This window comes from Oncorhynchus nerka, linkage group LG28 (genome assembly GCF_034236695.1).
Source record: "Oncorhynchus nerka isolate Pitt River linkage group LG28, Oner_Uvic_2.0, whole genome shotgun sequence".
NCBI lineage: Eukaryota > Metazoa > Chordata > Actinopteri > Salmoniformes > Salmonidae > Oncorhynchus > Oncorhynchus nerka.
Genome location: NC_088423.1, coordinates 19,530,312 through 19,547,090, shown reverse-complemented (window position 1 = coordinate 19,547,090; position 16,779 = coordinate 19,530,312). Strand labels below are relative to the sequence as shown.

At 40.1% G+C, this 16,779-nt stretch overlaps 1 protein-coding gene and 1 long non-coding RNA gene across 3 annotated transcripts in view; both read left to right on the top strand.

Annotated features, from left to right (window-relative positions):
- The first annotated feature begins 56 nt into the window (after positions 1-56).
- Positions 57-6,888, top strand: LOC115112966 (uncharacterized). Of its 2 annotated transcripts, none has more exons than XR_003861054.2 (6): positions 57-144; positions 943-1,045; positions 1,190-1,231; positions 1,585-1,651; positions 2,521-2,568; positions 4,683-6,888. It is a non-coding gene; the product is annotated as an uncharacterized LOC115112966 (long non-coding RNA). The 2 variants fall into 2 exon arrangements; XR_003861053.2 differs by having other exon boundaries at positions 1,187-1,231.
- Positions 6,889-11,848: 4,960 nt separating this feature from the next.
- Positions 11,849-16,779, top strand: part of LOC115112964 (vinculin) — a 79,655-nt gene continuing 74,724 nt past the window's right edge. The window contains 1 exon segment of the mRNA XM_029640080.2: positions 11,849-12,242. Within this exon segment, the coding sequence (XP_029495940.2) occupies positions 12,075-12,242 (168 nt within the window). The 5' untranslated portion in view covers positions 11,849-12,074.

Genomic DNA, 16,779 nt, shown 5'->3' with positions numbered 1-16,779 from the left:
TCGGTCGCTCGTGCGTCGTCTTCCTCGTGGATAGTCTCCCTCATCCGTCACACCCTCCTCCAGTTGTCCTGAGCCTTCGCGACGCACAGTCTGGAGGAATTGAACTAAGCAGAATCCAGGCATGGCGACTTCCGGGATAAAAATGTACATATTTGTTTTAGTTCACATCTTTCATGTGAATTGACTGACGTAATTCCTTGACCATTTACCTAAACACCTGATGAATCAGCTCATCTACAGCCAGCAACCTGTAACAGCATGTACGAATAAGAGGCCTACGAATTATAAATGATAAATAATTCATTAGATGTGGTTTACCTTTCCTCTATAACAACACTGCACAATGTAGACTAATTATTAGCAATACATTTTGATAGACTGATACTTAAAATACAAACTTATATTTAATATGATGCAGTCAATAGTTTATGTGGTTGCTGGTTAGCTGTGTTTTATGCTGGTTAGCTGTGTTTTATTCCTTCTCATAATGGCTTTGCTTATTAGTAGTACAACAGGGACTCTCAGTGGCATCCACGGGTACAATTGTAAAATGCATGAGGTGCCCATTTATTCAGAGAACTATCAACCCTGCCCTATGGCTGCGGGAAATTATTTTGTGGCGAGGGTGCTGTCCATGGGTGGGGGGTTTGATTTTCCCTATCAAAGAAGATCAGGTATTTTATTTTATTTATTTATTTGTCCGTTATTTTACCAGGTAAGTTGACTGAGAACACGTTCTCATTTGCAGCAACGACTTGGGGAATAGTTACAGGGGAGAGGAGGGGGATGAATGAGCCAATTGTAAACTGGGGATTATTAGGTACATCAAGCTCAATCAAGCTCTTTGCCACCGAAAATGCAACAAAAACAAATCAAGTATATCTTCATCACATGTACTCAGAGCTTATCACTCTCTTGTTTTTCATTTGTTACTGTTTCTAGGTGACTTCTGCTTTCCCTGTGACACCTCTGTCCCCTCACTGTCTGTTAGAACCCATATTCTGCCTATGCGCAGATGATTATGGTGGCAAATACTGTGAGTTAGGTAAGGAACTATCTAAATTCAGGGGCGCAACTTTCACTGGGGACGGTAAAGAGGGACGGAGGGGGGGCAATTTTTGTCCGCAATGATCTCTGTCAGGATCGTAGGTCCCGCAGACATCCCACTATGCTCATCATGTTTTAGCAGGATCAGATGGTGACAGGGGTCCCAGCAGGGCCAGACAGCCAGGTAAGACCAGTCTATGGAGCTCAGGTGAATTTTGCAGTGTATTCAATGAATGATACAGGGTTTAATCCTGAATTGATGAGTAGACCAACAGTCGTGCAGTTTAAACTTAAAGCTACAGTCTGGGATCTGGGAATAATGGTAATTTCAGTTATTGAACCATTGATTATATTCTTGCATAATCAAATCAAAAAAATTTATATAGCCCTTCTTACATCAGCTGATATTTCAAAGTGCTGTACAGAAACCCAGCCTAAAACCCCAAACAGCAAGCAATGCAGGTGTATAAGCACCTGAACCACCTATATAATGTATAAATGTACACCAAGGTAATTCTTTGTCATGCCTCAATTTAGGCGGATTCGATGGTGACGGGGGCCTCAACAGGGTCAGGCAGCCAGGGAAGACCAGTCTGTGACAGAGGTGAGGTGAAGTTTTGCAGATACAACACTTTATTTCCTCTGTCCAACAAACACTGGACAAGCCAGATGTTATTTTAAGGCAGTCTGACAAACCTCCAAAGATGATTTCCAAACTGTATCAAGGGTTGATAGAGGCTTTTCCCAATGTGTGAGAAAGACCTGGGAGACTTTATTGATAATGATGAATGGATCCAGATATGTTAAAATGCCCAGTCATGTTCACATCTCAGACATAAAAGACCATCCATAGAACGTACCTAATGCCAGTGAAACTGAATATCATGCACTCAGAAGTTGTATTCTGCTGGAGGTGTAAAGCACAAAAGGTGACATATTTGCATATGTTGTGGTCTTGTGAAGGCTGGCTGAATTCTGACAAAGAGTATGTACTTTTATCTAAGTATGTCTACAGGTTCTCCCTTCTCCCTGTTTTTATTTGCTTGAAAATGTTGATACTGGAGACTGTTATCAGAATAAACTGTGTAACCTAGCATTTATAGTGGCAAATAAATGCATTGCAATTCATTGCAAGGTTGGTTATCCTCCTACAATGTTTGGAAGAAATGTCAAGTTATGTACAGTATCACTAGATTTGTTTTCAGATTAAGGGTATACTGTGCAACTTTCAAAAGGTCTGGCTGGATGCCTTATATGGAATACTGTACGACAAAGGGAGTCTGTATTGAAAACATGGATACGTCAGAGGAGACACCTGTTTAGGCAATCGCTTGCTACTGGGCTGCTCAGTCCTGGCCGTGTGGGTCCGGTGTACTGTGGTCACTCTGGCCTTGGGCTAACACACCTGAAAACAATGAATGTTTCACTAAGATCCTAAAGCTGAGTCGGGTGTGTTGGGTTGGGGCGTTACAGGGCCATGGATCCCTAGGGGCAGGATGTGGTGACCCAGCTATATTGTGTGTAAGTAAAAAGAACTCTATAGTACTATTAGGCCTATGATATTTGTATTTGTATTTATTAGGGATCCCCATTCCTAGGGTCCAAACATATTAAAGCACGTACATTATATATACAACAAAATATAAAAAAGTACATCATATAACCTTATTACACCACTACATATCTACAGTACAACATTTTTAATATCACCATACAACAATGTCACATTGTATGCGTATGCATGTGTCTGTCTGTACCTTTGTGTCTCTTCACAGTCCACGTTATGAAATATATGGAGGTTGTACTGTTTCTGTGTGTTAATGTGTAGGTGTACAGTATGTGTGTTTTCCAAACCTTTCTATGCAGTGCATTCAGAAAGTATTCAGACCCCTTGACTTTTTCCACATTTTGTTACATTAGAGCCTTATTCTAAAATGGATGAAAAAAATATATACTCATCTACACACAATACCCCATAAAGACACAGCGAAAATAGGTTTTTAGAATTTCTTGCAAATATATTACAAGTCAAAAACATAAATACCTTATTTACACAAGTATTCAGACCCTTTGATATGCGCTTTTGAACACCTTAGTAAGCTCCACTCTTCGTGCTGGTGCCGTCGTAGCCTTGACCACAGCATTTGTTCACCTATATCCCTTTCTCATTCCTGAAGCCCAGGAAACAAACACTTAGCTTCATAGAACATATGGAAATGAAAAATGTTCATATGAATGACATTTTGGAGGTTTACTGTCAAAATTATTTATTAAATTAAAGAAAATAGACATTGATGACAGGCGCATGGGCCCCCAAGCCTTGCAGGGGCTGCAGGGGTTTCCGGTACGCCAGTTCTCAGGCCCTGGTGTAACCTCAAATCCCAGCGATAAAGCCTTGCAGGGGCTGCAGGGGTTTCCGGTACGCCAGTTCTCAGGCCCTGGTGTAACCTCAAATCCCAGCGATAAAGCCTTGCAGGGACTGCAGGGGTTTCCGGTACGCCAGTTCTCAGGCCCTGGTGTAACCTCAAATCCCAGCGATAAAGCCTTGCAGGGGCTGCAGCGGTTTCCGGTACGCCAGTTCTCAGGCCCTGGTGTAACCTCAAATCCCAGCGATAAAGCCTTGCAGGGGCTGCAGGGGTTTCCGGTACGCCAGTTCTCAGGCCCTGGTGTAACCTCAAATCCCAGCGATAAAGCCTTGCAGGGGCTGCAGGGGTTTCCGGTACGCCAGTTCTCAGGCCCTGGTGTAACTTCAAATCCCATCGATAAAGCCTTGCAGGGGCTGCAGGGGTTTCCGGTACGCCAGTTCTCAGGCCCTGGTGTAACCTCAAATCCCAGCGATAAAGCCTTGCAGGGGCTGCAGGGGTTTCCGGTACGCCAGTTCTCAGGCCCTGGTGTAACCTCAAATCCCAGCGATAAAGCCTTGCAGGGGCTGCAGGGGTTTCCGGTACGCCAGTTCTCAGGCCCTGGTGTAACCTCAAATCCCAGCGATAAAGCCTTGCAGGGGCTGCAGGGGTTTCCGGTACGCCAGTTCTCAGGCCCTGGTGTAACCTCAAATCCCAGCGATAAAGCCTTGCATTACGCCTGGGAAGAAACGCTTCAATTGTGGCCTAGATGGGAGCAAACCCACCTGATGAAGGCATTTTTCATCATTTGAAATGCACTAATCACACAAATACGAGGTGTCTTCAAAATACTATGCATATTATGCATAAAACTGACTAAATATAATCATCATTGTATGGGGTATATTGATTAGCCAAATGGCACAATTTACCCAAAGCAACCATTTGAACTATATTAGCCCACGCAGCTATGAGGATGCACTTTCATGCTAGGTTTAGGACCTCGTATTGTAGTTTATAGATATGTACAAAACAATCTTAAAATGGTCTACTTTGGTTTCAAGCATCATGAAACCTATAATACAATAAATTCATTTGACTTTGTGATAATCAGTTTTTTGGACCTAACTTGCTTACCACTTTTTCCATGTGGTTTCTTCCTTCACAGACTGCACGAAGTGATGACCTCTTCCTAAATATTTGGTCACGTGATTCATTTTGTGTATGGTTTGCTAAAAACAAGGGGGGGCTCAACTAACCCTTTGGCACAACTTATCTCACTCTCCCCTACAGTATGAACACGGTTTTCCTTGTAATGCTGAGAGATTGAAAGAGACACAGAAGAGAACGAACTCGTAAAAGCACAGCCCCCTTCATTATCGACGCATCGTGGCGATAACATCAAAGCGGATTCCCAGACAGAGTCAGCCAGAGTCTGTCGCTTCAGCCAGGCAATAAAACATTCCTAGCCTGGTTCCAAATTGGTTTGTGCTGTCTTGCCAACTCCTCTGGTCATTGGAGGGACCCACCAGGCTATTAAATTCTAATCTCACTGGTATTGATTTTTTTGTTTGTATGCTGTGTGAAGGTCAAGAGTAAAACGTTAGTGCATGTGTCATGGGATTTGAGACTCTAATCATAATAATGTGGATCGGAGTGGTTAATTTATGTTTCCCATACAACCCTACTGAAGCTAAAGGCTATAGATGGTCAGTGTGCAGAGGAGAGCAGCTCTGTGAGGACTGTCAGTCTACCCCAGGCACGCCAGGCCATTGACACGAGATCCTGCTGTGAGATAGCTGTTTACAGCAAAGAGAAGGATCGTCTACAACATACAGAACCAGGGCAAGGTATTCATAAAGTATCTCAGAGAGGAGTGTTGATCTAGGATTCAGGGGCTATATGCCTTATTGTCCATTATCTTACAGAGAACAGAAATGTGTCTTTGTGCTCACAACCCAATGGGCTAGAAGCAATGGGTCAGCCACAGTGCAGCACTTGAAGGTGGTTAAGTGTAGCAACTCTGTGAAGATCTCCTTCCAGTGACTCACCAGTGACAGCTTGTTTTATGGTTATCCCCCTATACAACATGCAACCCTCACCGCCCACACAACCACACCACCCAGGAGCCTCGACCTAGTCATGCCTCTGGAATCTCTCTTGATCAGGGCTCAACCTTAAACCACAAGGCTTCAGATCTTTTACCCAATGGTCATGTAAACGTAATTAAGGTTAGACTTGTCTTTCAAATTAGTCATCTGGATGAATGGAATACTTCATACCTCCAATTACGCTGGAAGGCCTGTTGGGGACTGATGATTAATGTGGGTTTGTAGGAGTCAGTCAGTTGATAGTCTCGTCCACCAGTCGACTCTCTTTCTGTTGAACCCATACTTATGTGGTAGCAATTAGCCCGTGGACGAGGTTAGTCAGTTAATATCAAAACATTTAGCCTATGTTTTTGAAATCCTTCAGTGTTATTAGTGCCTGATGATAGTCTTGAGTTTTTCAACAACTCATTCATTCCAATCTGTCCATAAAAGGAGACAGTGTTGAATTGCAGCTGTTGAAAGATACATTCCTTCTCTATTGGCAAGAAATATTATCTGTGACTGAATCGTCATCTTACTTTGTCAACCGTGTTCACACCATTAATTACAAGCTCCATAAACACATTAACAATAGAATAGTGGTTTTAGGTTATGAACCTAATGTCATGCCCTGACCTTAGAGATCCTTTTTATTCTCTATTTTGGTTAGGTCAGGGTGTGACTAGGGTGGGTAGTCTAGTTTTTTCATTTCTACGCACGCTGTGCCTTGGTCCATTCAATGTAACGTTTGTGACACCTAACATATAACTTTATTACAAATGTGTGATATATGTCCACATAACTCACTCACTGCATATATACGTACACTTCCCTCCTTATGTATTTGGACAGTGAATATAAAATGTTTCATTTGTTTCTATACTCCAGCATTTTGGATTTGAGTTCAAATGTTTCATGTGAGGAGACAGTACAGAATGTCAAACATCTGTTTTACATTATTACAAATGTACTTAGTGAATTAAAGTACTCAAAAGTTTAGTATTTTGTCCCATATTCCTTGCACATAGCATGTTTTGTTGTTGCCTCTGTTACTTTCTCAATCATCAACATTCATGATTTTTCTTAATCATGGTATTATCAGGTCTCCACCGAACTAGGTAAATCCGCTTTTAGTTTTAAAGCACCTCATTGCTGGAACCAACTACAAAATGCATTTCAGTTGGATGTTCTGGTGCAGCACGGGCAATTACAAATATTGATTGGGGACCTTCTTATTGAAGAATGTAATTGTTTTTCTTGAATATTTGTGTTGTGATGTATTTTAATTGTTTTGTATTTTATTTTGAAATAGTATATATATATGCAGGTCTCCCTTGTGAAAAAGACCCTGGTCTCAATGGTGACTACCTGCTTAAATAAAATAAACATATTTTTGATGTGTTCATAAACATCTTATCTACTCACTTAGAAAGAAAATTAATCCAGTCATCGTTCACCATTAAGTTCCTATTGGGCAAGCATAACCCAAAACAAACTTTAAATGCATCCAATTATTTGGTAGAGTCACAAGCATGATGTAGTCATTGTGTGCTAGGAGTATGGGATCAAATGTGTGTGTGTGTGTGTGTGTGTGTGTGTGTGTGTGTGTGTGTGTGTGTGTGTGTGTGTGTGTGTGTGTGTGTGTGTGTGTGTGTGTGTGTCGTGTACAGATGTAGGATCTTAATTTGATCACTCTTTTGTTGCTGCAAATTTTCTACACAGCAGAAAATGCTAAAGTTAGAAGCCTTTATTTTGCCTTGATGAAAAATGTATAATCCACGTAATAATGAACATTTCCTGTTGCTGCAGGATTATTTTCCTGCGGTATAAAACTGTCTCAAATTAACATCCTACATCTGTACTGTGTGTGTGTGCGAGTGTCTTGCATGTGTGATACATACAGAGATACATACAGATATATCATATCATGCCAACTCTGTACAGTGCCAAGTATACAAAGGTGATTTTAGTTTAGTTAAGGTAGGTTGGATAGTTGAGGTCAAATTACACATTGGTTTCACTTATGAAGCTCTTAAGATTTACATTTCATATAAAACAGCATTTGAAAGTCATGTAGTCATTTTCCAGTATAACAATGTGGTACAGTTTATAATTGGGCATGATAATAAGTGAGTATCTAATTTCCTCAATTATTTGAACCTGTTGTATTTACTACATTTCACCACTAGAGGGTGTCAGGTGTTAACTATCTATAGCATCGCAGGGCCTTTGTACAGAGTAGTGCTGTTGATGCATAACTGAACCGAGGGTTCAAAATAGTATTTTCTCTCAAAGCATCTAAAGAATACTTTCAGCAATATCAGAACAATTCCTACTACATAAAATGATAGCATGGCATCATAGGAGCACATTATGGATTTGTTTACATCACAATAGTTATAAAAATAACAATGGAATGTGTTGAACACTTAACACTTAACCTCTACGGGATCAGTGTTGGATCCTTATTAAGTGTGCCTCCATTACACTTTGAGGAAGAACTAAATACAAACTACCAACAATTCTATTTCAGTTTTGTGTTGACAGACAGTATCATTAAATTATTCTATCAGACATAGAGCGTAAGAAGGCGACCAGGGCCTGTGTCTCAAATTGCACCCTATTCCTTACAATCCCACAGTGCCCTGGTCAAAAGTAGTGCACTACATAGGGAAAAGGGTGCCATTTGGAACGCATACCAGACCACCCATCTTGACCGGCAGGCAGCCCCACGTGCATTCCAGACTGTACACAGGGGAGGGCCCTGGGAGCAACCCGAGACTTCAGAGAACTACAGCCTGCTGCCTTCCCTTTGATTTCTATATCTAGAACGGACTCTTCTGTTTGGTTATCCTCTGAAGGCATGGATTTTTAGAGAGAGGGAGGGGCCTTCTTGTGTACTGTCATTGAGGCCTATTCTATGGCATTATTCTATAGCATTTCCTTGGACCTTTTGGGTTATCACGTTATTATGGATCCATTTAAGTAAGAGTGGTATTATGGAAAGATACTGCAAAAATTGTGAACTGCAGTTGCTTGCAACTCAAATAAATAGTATAAGACTAAACAACAGAACTATATCATCAGATTTTCAGGCATTCTAAAATAAGGGAAATAGGCCTAGGCTACAGAGCCTGAATGTGCTTTTCAGTATTTACAAACACCACTCTGCTTCCTTAAAAAAATACTAATTTGGGTCGGTGAAACTAGGAATAGGTGATTATGAGGTAAGAGCATCTGAAATGGACTGCATTGAGCTATATGGCAGTAACCCTGGAGTGAGTAGTGATTATGTGGTGTTAGTGTGGTGTGCTACTAGGGATGCAGTGCACTCTTTAACCCCATGTATTTACACTACATGGAACTAACTGCATGCTGACTTTGTACTTCAAAGATGTGTCAGGCATCCAAGCCTAAATGAGAGATTAAAAAACCTTGAAGACGATTATATTAAACCTTGTATATTTCAGGATCTTATATTTAATCATCTTTGGTATAGGCCAGGGTTAGGTTTTTGGAACTCAGTTTGGGTCTCAACTTACTGCTGAGAGTTAGAATAGTAGAATACACAAGGTTCATTTTCAAATGTTTGTTGTCCATTAGCAGTTTTTCTCTTATGTCAGTCACTCAATTAGCCCATGTAAATGTATATGTGTAGTATAACGGCTAGCTATCTAAACTTGTAGAAATCATGGTAAAATTACCAACCTGAGGGCCCCCGTAATATGATATCTCACTCAGATATCATATTAAAATGGCAAACATTTGTCTCCACCCATGACAAAATGTGTAGAATTACAGAAAATTTGCTGTAAAACTGCTCATCTTTCTCTCTCACCTGGCAAAATGAGTAGAATTGTATGAAATTAGTTATAAAATTGCAACATTTTCTCTATGCCCCATGGAAAAATGTGTAGTATCGCAAGAAAATTAACTCTAAAATATTGTTTCTCTCCGCTGTCAAGAGGGGGGGCTGCTAAAATGTTTTGCTCATAAGGAGTGTGAGTCAGGGGGTTTGGAAAGTGTCTGGTGGATAGCTGTGAATCTAAGCTTTCCATTGTTATATGATTAAAGGGTATAAGTGAGCAATAACTTGTTGTATACTAACATTATTTGTCACAGTGTAAAATCCCTATGGGAAAAATGTATGGGACGGAGGGATGAACGAAAGAGTGATAATACAGAGAAAGCTACCATTGCTGCACTGCTACCACACATTTTCCAACTTTAGTGACATAGTTTTCAAGAAAATCTCTATGAGACATTGTCACTCCAATTGAGCCCGAAGACCCAAAAATCGGAGTTACCCATCCTTGGTATAGGCACCAGTGGTGTAAAGTACTTATGTTAAAATACTTTAATGCACTCCTTAATGACTTTTTAGGGGTATCTTTACTTTACTTTTCTGTTTATATTTTTGACAACTTATACTTTTACTTCACTATAATGAAAATAATGTACTTTTTATTCCATACATTTTCCCTGACACCCAAAATAACTAGTTATATTTTGAATGCTTAGAAGGACAGGAAAATGTTCCAGTTCATGCACTTATCAAGAGAACATCCCTGGCCATCTCTACTGCCACTGATCTGATGGACTCACTAAACACAAATGCTTTGTTTGTAAATGATGCCTGAGTGTTGGAGTATGTCCCTGGCTATCCTTAAATAAAGTAAAAATATATATATATATATATATATATAAAATGCTACCTTTTGGTTTGCTTAATATCAGGAATTTGAAATGGTTTATACTTTTACTTTTGATACTTAAGTATATTTTAGCAATTACATTTACTTTTGATATTTAAGTATATTTAAAACCAAATACTTGTAGACTTTCACTCAAGTAATATTTTACTGGGTGACTTTCACTTTTACTTGAGTCATTTTCTATTAAGGTATCTGTACTTTTACTCAAGTATGAAAATTGGGTACTTTTTCCACCACTGATAGGCACCAAAACACTGCAAGATAGAAACAGAACCAGAGCATGAGAGCAGCAGCTGCAGGTTCATCAATCGCTTGAATGTTTACATGATGTCTCAAACAGAGCAACTTCCTTGATTCTTTATTTTTAAGACTCTTCCTTTTTAGGAAGTAGTCTGCTGCCTTGCAGCCTCCTCTTGGGAAGCTGTGTGAATTCCTTTGCTGGTTTGGCTGGCAGTTGATTTTCAACCCTCCAATATTGTTATTTAATGTTGTAAAGGGGAGATGGAATTTGAAAAATGTGTTATGCTACACTCAAGTTGCCAGAACGAGAATAAATAATTTTGACCTGAGTTCGAAGCTTATACAAAAGTGCACATGGTTGACACTATACTTCAGTAGGGAAATTGTTTTCCTACATTTACATAATTTAGCAGATGCCCTTATCCAGAGCAATTAGGATTAAGTGCCTTGGCCAACCAACAGATTGGATCCCTGAGCCAACTAGGTGAACAAACTGACAACCTTTCGGTTACTGGCCCAACGGTCATAACCGCTAGGCTACCTGCCACCTTTTTTCCTCTTGATGGTTCAAGTGTGTTGCCTGCCAAAGTCTGAAAGTGAAAACAATGTGATGAACTTGTTGGAGGGTGATCCCAATTTCACAAGATACAGAACTTGAAAGACTCATAGGATCAACTGTGATTATGTGGATGTAGGAAGAAAAGCTCTGAATAAACTATGGTCAATTGTTGCTGGCAGTGGATAGGACCCATACTTAAATTTGGGCTCATAAAAACAAACCTTGGGATGGATTTAGCCTATTCAGTGTAGGTCTTATGACTGTCCTGTTAGACAAACATGTTACCTATAAGGATTCAAATTAGTTGTAGGTTACCGGTATGCTTAAATATGATTTGAATTACTTAATCACTGTAGTCTTTCAGCTAATGTGTTATGATAACTATGCAGAAGGCTAATGGAATATTTATCAATTCAATATCTGGGAATTTTATTCACCTAATCAAACCTAATTTTTATTTGGGATATTCTAACTTTCTATTCTATGCTAAAATTATATTATACTTTACAATTGTTCATTCTACCTTTATATAGAAACTGCACAGAGCAGGTATAGCCTACATCCCAAAGCAACTAGACTATATTTCAGTCCCTTCTGCCAGCAATTTGTCACTAGAATTTACACGGTCTATGTCCTTACTGGTTGGAATTTGCTCCTCTCAACAGAAGACGCACATTTCCCTTTTTAGGGCATGATAATGTATTACGTAATTTTGGGAGAACTCAAGCAAACGCGAATGTGTGGAATAGGCGGGGGCAAATCGGGAAAGATTGGCATCCACTTGCGCCAATCGCGTTGGCGGTAACATTATGCTATTTATCTTATTGGTCGGAGGGTGGACATTACGTTCATTATGGTAAAGTTGCAATTACTTTTCGCGAGGTGCGGTTGGGGATTCTCACGTTGATGGTTGCAAGGGGAGTAGTTCGTGTTCCTAGAGAGTGAAACTGTTCTAGGGAAGGAAAGTGTTGGAGTAACCAAATTAGATTTCATAAAGGCGCAAACAAGAGAGGGAAGTTTTGAAACACAGAACGGGTCTGCCTTTTTCTCTTGGATAGGAGAGCGGACTTAAGTTTTCATCATGCCGGTTTTTCACACAAAGACGATAGAAAGTATCCTAGAGCCGGTGGCTCAGCAGATATCCCACCTGGTGATAATGCACGAAGAAGGTGAAGTGGACGGGAAAGCTATCCCGGATCTCACCGGACCCGTGGCTGCAGTGCAGGCGGCTGTCAGCAACCTGGTCCGGGTAAGTGAACAGTCCACACAATACGCTGGCGTAGGGTTGTTTACCTGTTGCTTGCTGTCTGTGTAGTGCTACATGGTGCCAGCCCGCCGCGATTCCAGTCAACTGTAATTTTATGTGAGAAGTTACGGCTGTGGTTACTTTGTTTCTTTTCATCTCTATATCAGTTGGCAACGTAATGCTTTTAGAACTCGAAAGTTGTAGCTACAATGTATATATTACATTTAGTTGAAGTTCCCTTTCACTTGGGTCGTAGGGCAGTGACGCCCTTTTCCCCTTGAGAATATGCTCTGGGCCTGTCCCCCCGTTGATGTATACGCTATTCTTATGCCAGAGTATTTCAATTGAAAAACTATTGTTAATTGTCATCAACTCAAGTGTTCTCTAAACAATTATTGATATATTCAGCAGTATTTGTATTGTAGCCTTTTGTAAATGCCAACATTTAATTGCATGGAACCACATTGTTTCCTACTCAACTTTGTGCCAGCAGATGTTTTTTATGAGAATTAATGGAAGTGATGCCGTTATAGTGTAAGCTATTTGACTGGTAAGGGCAACCCCAGTGTATGACAGAGTAATACGCATTTCTTCACCATATGATCTGCTAATGACAGACAAATCTGTTAGTTAAATCTTCTTCACATTTGGCTCTGAATATAGCCTATGTATACTGTTCGTTTTGCATTTTACTATCAGACACTGGGCATACGGTTGTAAATATAGCCAAAAAATTTCACACAGTATAACAGTTTTGAATGTAATTAACTACAGTCTGAGCTGTGACTTAGTTGGACAAGTGTAAATCGAATCAAAAGCAGTTAAAACCCCAGTGGGAGTGGAAGTTGTGCTCCACACAACAACTTCATACAGTGGATGACTGACTGAACTCCATGGCAGCCAGCAAGCAAGCTAGGCCCACAGTCTATGTCCTTATTTGTTAAATGGCAGTTTAGTACAGAATGCAATAGCAATCCAATGGTTTCCTCCCTAATACCGATATTAAGAAGTAGTTGTCTTCTGCAGTCTAAACGTGACCATATTACACAGGACATGACCAATGGGCAAATTACCCATAATGGCATTTCCTCTTATTTACAAGAGCATAGCTGAGATTATCACTTTCTAAGTGAGGAAGCTGATAAAAAAAGAAAAAGGTGTAATTATCAGTGTCCTCACAGAAATGGTGGTTTAAAAAAAAAGGGAATAAATTCATATTTCATCCAAGTACTGTAGCATCTTAGCTACTCAAAGGTGCTCGTATAAGCAGGATGATCCAGGCACGCTGTATTCCATTTCAGTATTAGACTCAGTCTTTATTATCAGATTGCTAAACAACCAGAAGTTGTCAAACATAAGTACATTTCACAATACATTTCTCACACTAATACTAGGCTGTACGACATTTACTGTATGTTAGGCCTATTTCTGCATCACTCTGTGAAGCTAGGAGTCCTTGGCAGTTGTCTGGAGTATACATTTGGACAATTAGACTGGCATCTCCTAGCCTCTCCTCCCAGCAAAGTGATACTCAGTGTAGGAGTATTGGAGGTAGAGTGTTGTTTACTTGTAGGACTCACCCTGGACTGGCCAGGCCAGGCTGGCAGTTAAAGGGAAACTTCACCGCTCAACATTATTTGGGGTGTTTTTCCAGTCTCCCTACATAATCATGAGTGCTGAGAGGGTATTTCAGACATAATTATTCACTATAGCTGTATTTTTTTAATGTATATTTTTGCACTGGGAGAGCTCAACCAATGATATCATTGCTTGATTTGAGCCTGCTGTCTGATCTAAAAAATAAATGGAGTCATGTTTTGTAGCAATTATTGTGTCCTTTGGGTTTGCGCAGTCACGCTAGCAGCAAGTAGATATGGTTGCCATTGTTCAATTAGAGCCATTGGACTTGTCTGTACGATGATGCTATCTGCCAGGACATTGCAGGATATTCAGGTTGACAAATTTTCCCTGGCTTTGTAAAAAATTACAGTCTGACGGGAACCCTACTTCCTTGTTCAGACCCTCAAAGGCAGGCTTTCCAAAACAGGGGCGGTACTGGTTTACAGGTTCATGGAAGCCATGTTGCCATGCACTGTCCAGCTGAGATTGCTAAATTATTAGCTACAATGGCTGTTTCTAATTCCTCTTTCCAAGAAGAGCTGGACGACAAAACATTTTTTGATCAAATCAAATTTGATTGATCACAGCACATGGTTAGCAGATGTTAATGCGAGTGTAGTGAAATGCTTGTGCTTCTAGTTCTGACAGTGCTGTAATATCGAAACAAGTAATCTAACAATTCCCCAACAGCTACCTAATACACACAAATCTAAAGGAATGAATAAGAATATGTACATACAAATATATGGATGAGCGATGGCCGAGCTGCATAGGCAAGATGGTATAAGATACAGTATTAGAGGTCGACCGATTAATTGGAATGGCCGATTTAATTAGGGCCGATTTCAAGTTTTCATAACAATCGGTAATCGTCATTTTTGGATACCGATCATGGCCAATTACATTGCACTCCACGAGGAGACTTACGTGGCCCGCTAACTACCTGTTATGCGAGTGCAGTAAGAAGCCACGGTAAGGTGCTAGCTAGCATTAAACATATCTTATAAAAAACAATCCATCTTAACATAATCACTAGTTAACTACACATGGTTGATAGTTTAACTAGCTTGTCCTGCGTTGCATATAATCAATGCGGTGCCTGTTAATTTATCATTGAATCACAGCCTACTTCGCCAAACGGGTGATTTAACAAGCGCATTCGCGAAAAAAGCACTGTCGTTGCACCAATGTGTACCTAACCATAAACAAACTCCTTTCTTAAAATCAATACTCAAGTATATATTTTTAAACCTGCATATTTAGTAAATATTGCCTGCTAACATTATTTTTTTTAACTAGGGAAATTGTGTCACTTCTCTTGCGTTCTGTGCAACAGAGTCTGGGTATATGCAGCAGTTTGGGCTGCCTGGCTCATTGCGAACTGTGTGAAGACTATTTCTTCCTAACAAAGACTGCCAACTTCGCCAAACGGGGGATGATTTAACAAAAGCGCATTTGCGAAAAAAGCACAATCGTTGCACGAATGTACCTAACCATAAACATCAATGCCTTTCTTAAAATCAATACACAGTAGTATATTTTTTAAAACCTGCATATTTAGTTAAAAGAAATCCGGGTTAGCAGGCAATGTTAAACTAGGGAAATTGTCACTTCTCTTGCGTTCATTGCACGCAGAGTCAGGGTATATGCAACAGTTTGGGCCGCCTGGCTCGTTGCGAACTAATTTGCCAGAATTTTACGTAATTATGACATAACATTTAAGGTTGTGCAATGTAACAGGAATATTTAGACTTATGGATGCCACCCGTTAGATAAAATATGGAACGGTTCTGTCACGGTTGTCGTAAGAACGGGACCAAAGAGCAGCGGATATTGATTTCCACATATTTATTCCAAAATGAAACTTAAGCCAAAAACAAATAAATCAAATACACGAACAACGGAACGTGACTACGTGGTGCACATGCACAAACACAAAATAATATCCCACAAACACAGGTGGAAAAATAGCTACTTAAATAAGATAAATAGCTACTTAAATATGATCCCTAATTAGAGACAACGATTACCAACTGCCTCTGATTGGGAATCATACGAAACACCTACATATAAATAATAAACTAGAATACCCCTAGTCACGCCCTGACCTACTACACCATAGATAAACAATGGCTCTCTATGGTCAGGGCGTGACAGGTTCCGTATTTCACTGAAAGAATAAACATTTTGTTTTCAAAATGATAGTTTCCGGATTTGACCATATTAATGACCTAAGGCTCATATATCTGTGTGTTATTAGATTATAATTACGTCTATGATTTGATAGAGCAGTCTGACTGAGCGGTGGTAGGCAGCAGCAGGCTCGTAAGCATTCATTCAAACTGTAACGGTCGTTGGCAGTGGAAGAAGGTGAGGACCAATGCGCAGCGTGGTAAGTGTCCATATTTTTAATAACGTAATAGAACACTGAACAAAAACAACAAAGTGAACGAATGAAACCGAAACAGTTCTGTCTGGTGCAGATACAAACACTCAAAAGAAAACAATCACCCCCCACCACACAGGTGGGAAAAGGCTACCTAAGTATGATTCTCAATCAGAGACTATTAACGACACCTGCCTCTGATTGAGAACCATACCAGGCCAAACACAAAAACACCACATAGAAAAAGGAACATAGACAACCCACCCAACTCACACCCTGACCATACTAAAACAAAGACCTAACAAAAGAACTAAGGTCAGAACGTGACACAAACAGCACATTACTGCTTTTGCCAGCAGCTCTTCGCTGTGCTTCAAGCATTGCGCTGTTTATGACTTCAAGCCTATCAACTCCCAAGATTAGGCTGGCAATATTAAAGTACCTTTTAGAACATCCAATAGTCAAAGGTATATGAAATACAAATGGCATAGAGAGAAATAGTCCTATAATAACTACAGCCTAAAACTTCTTACC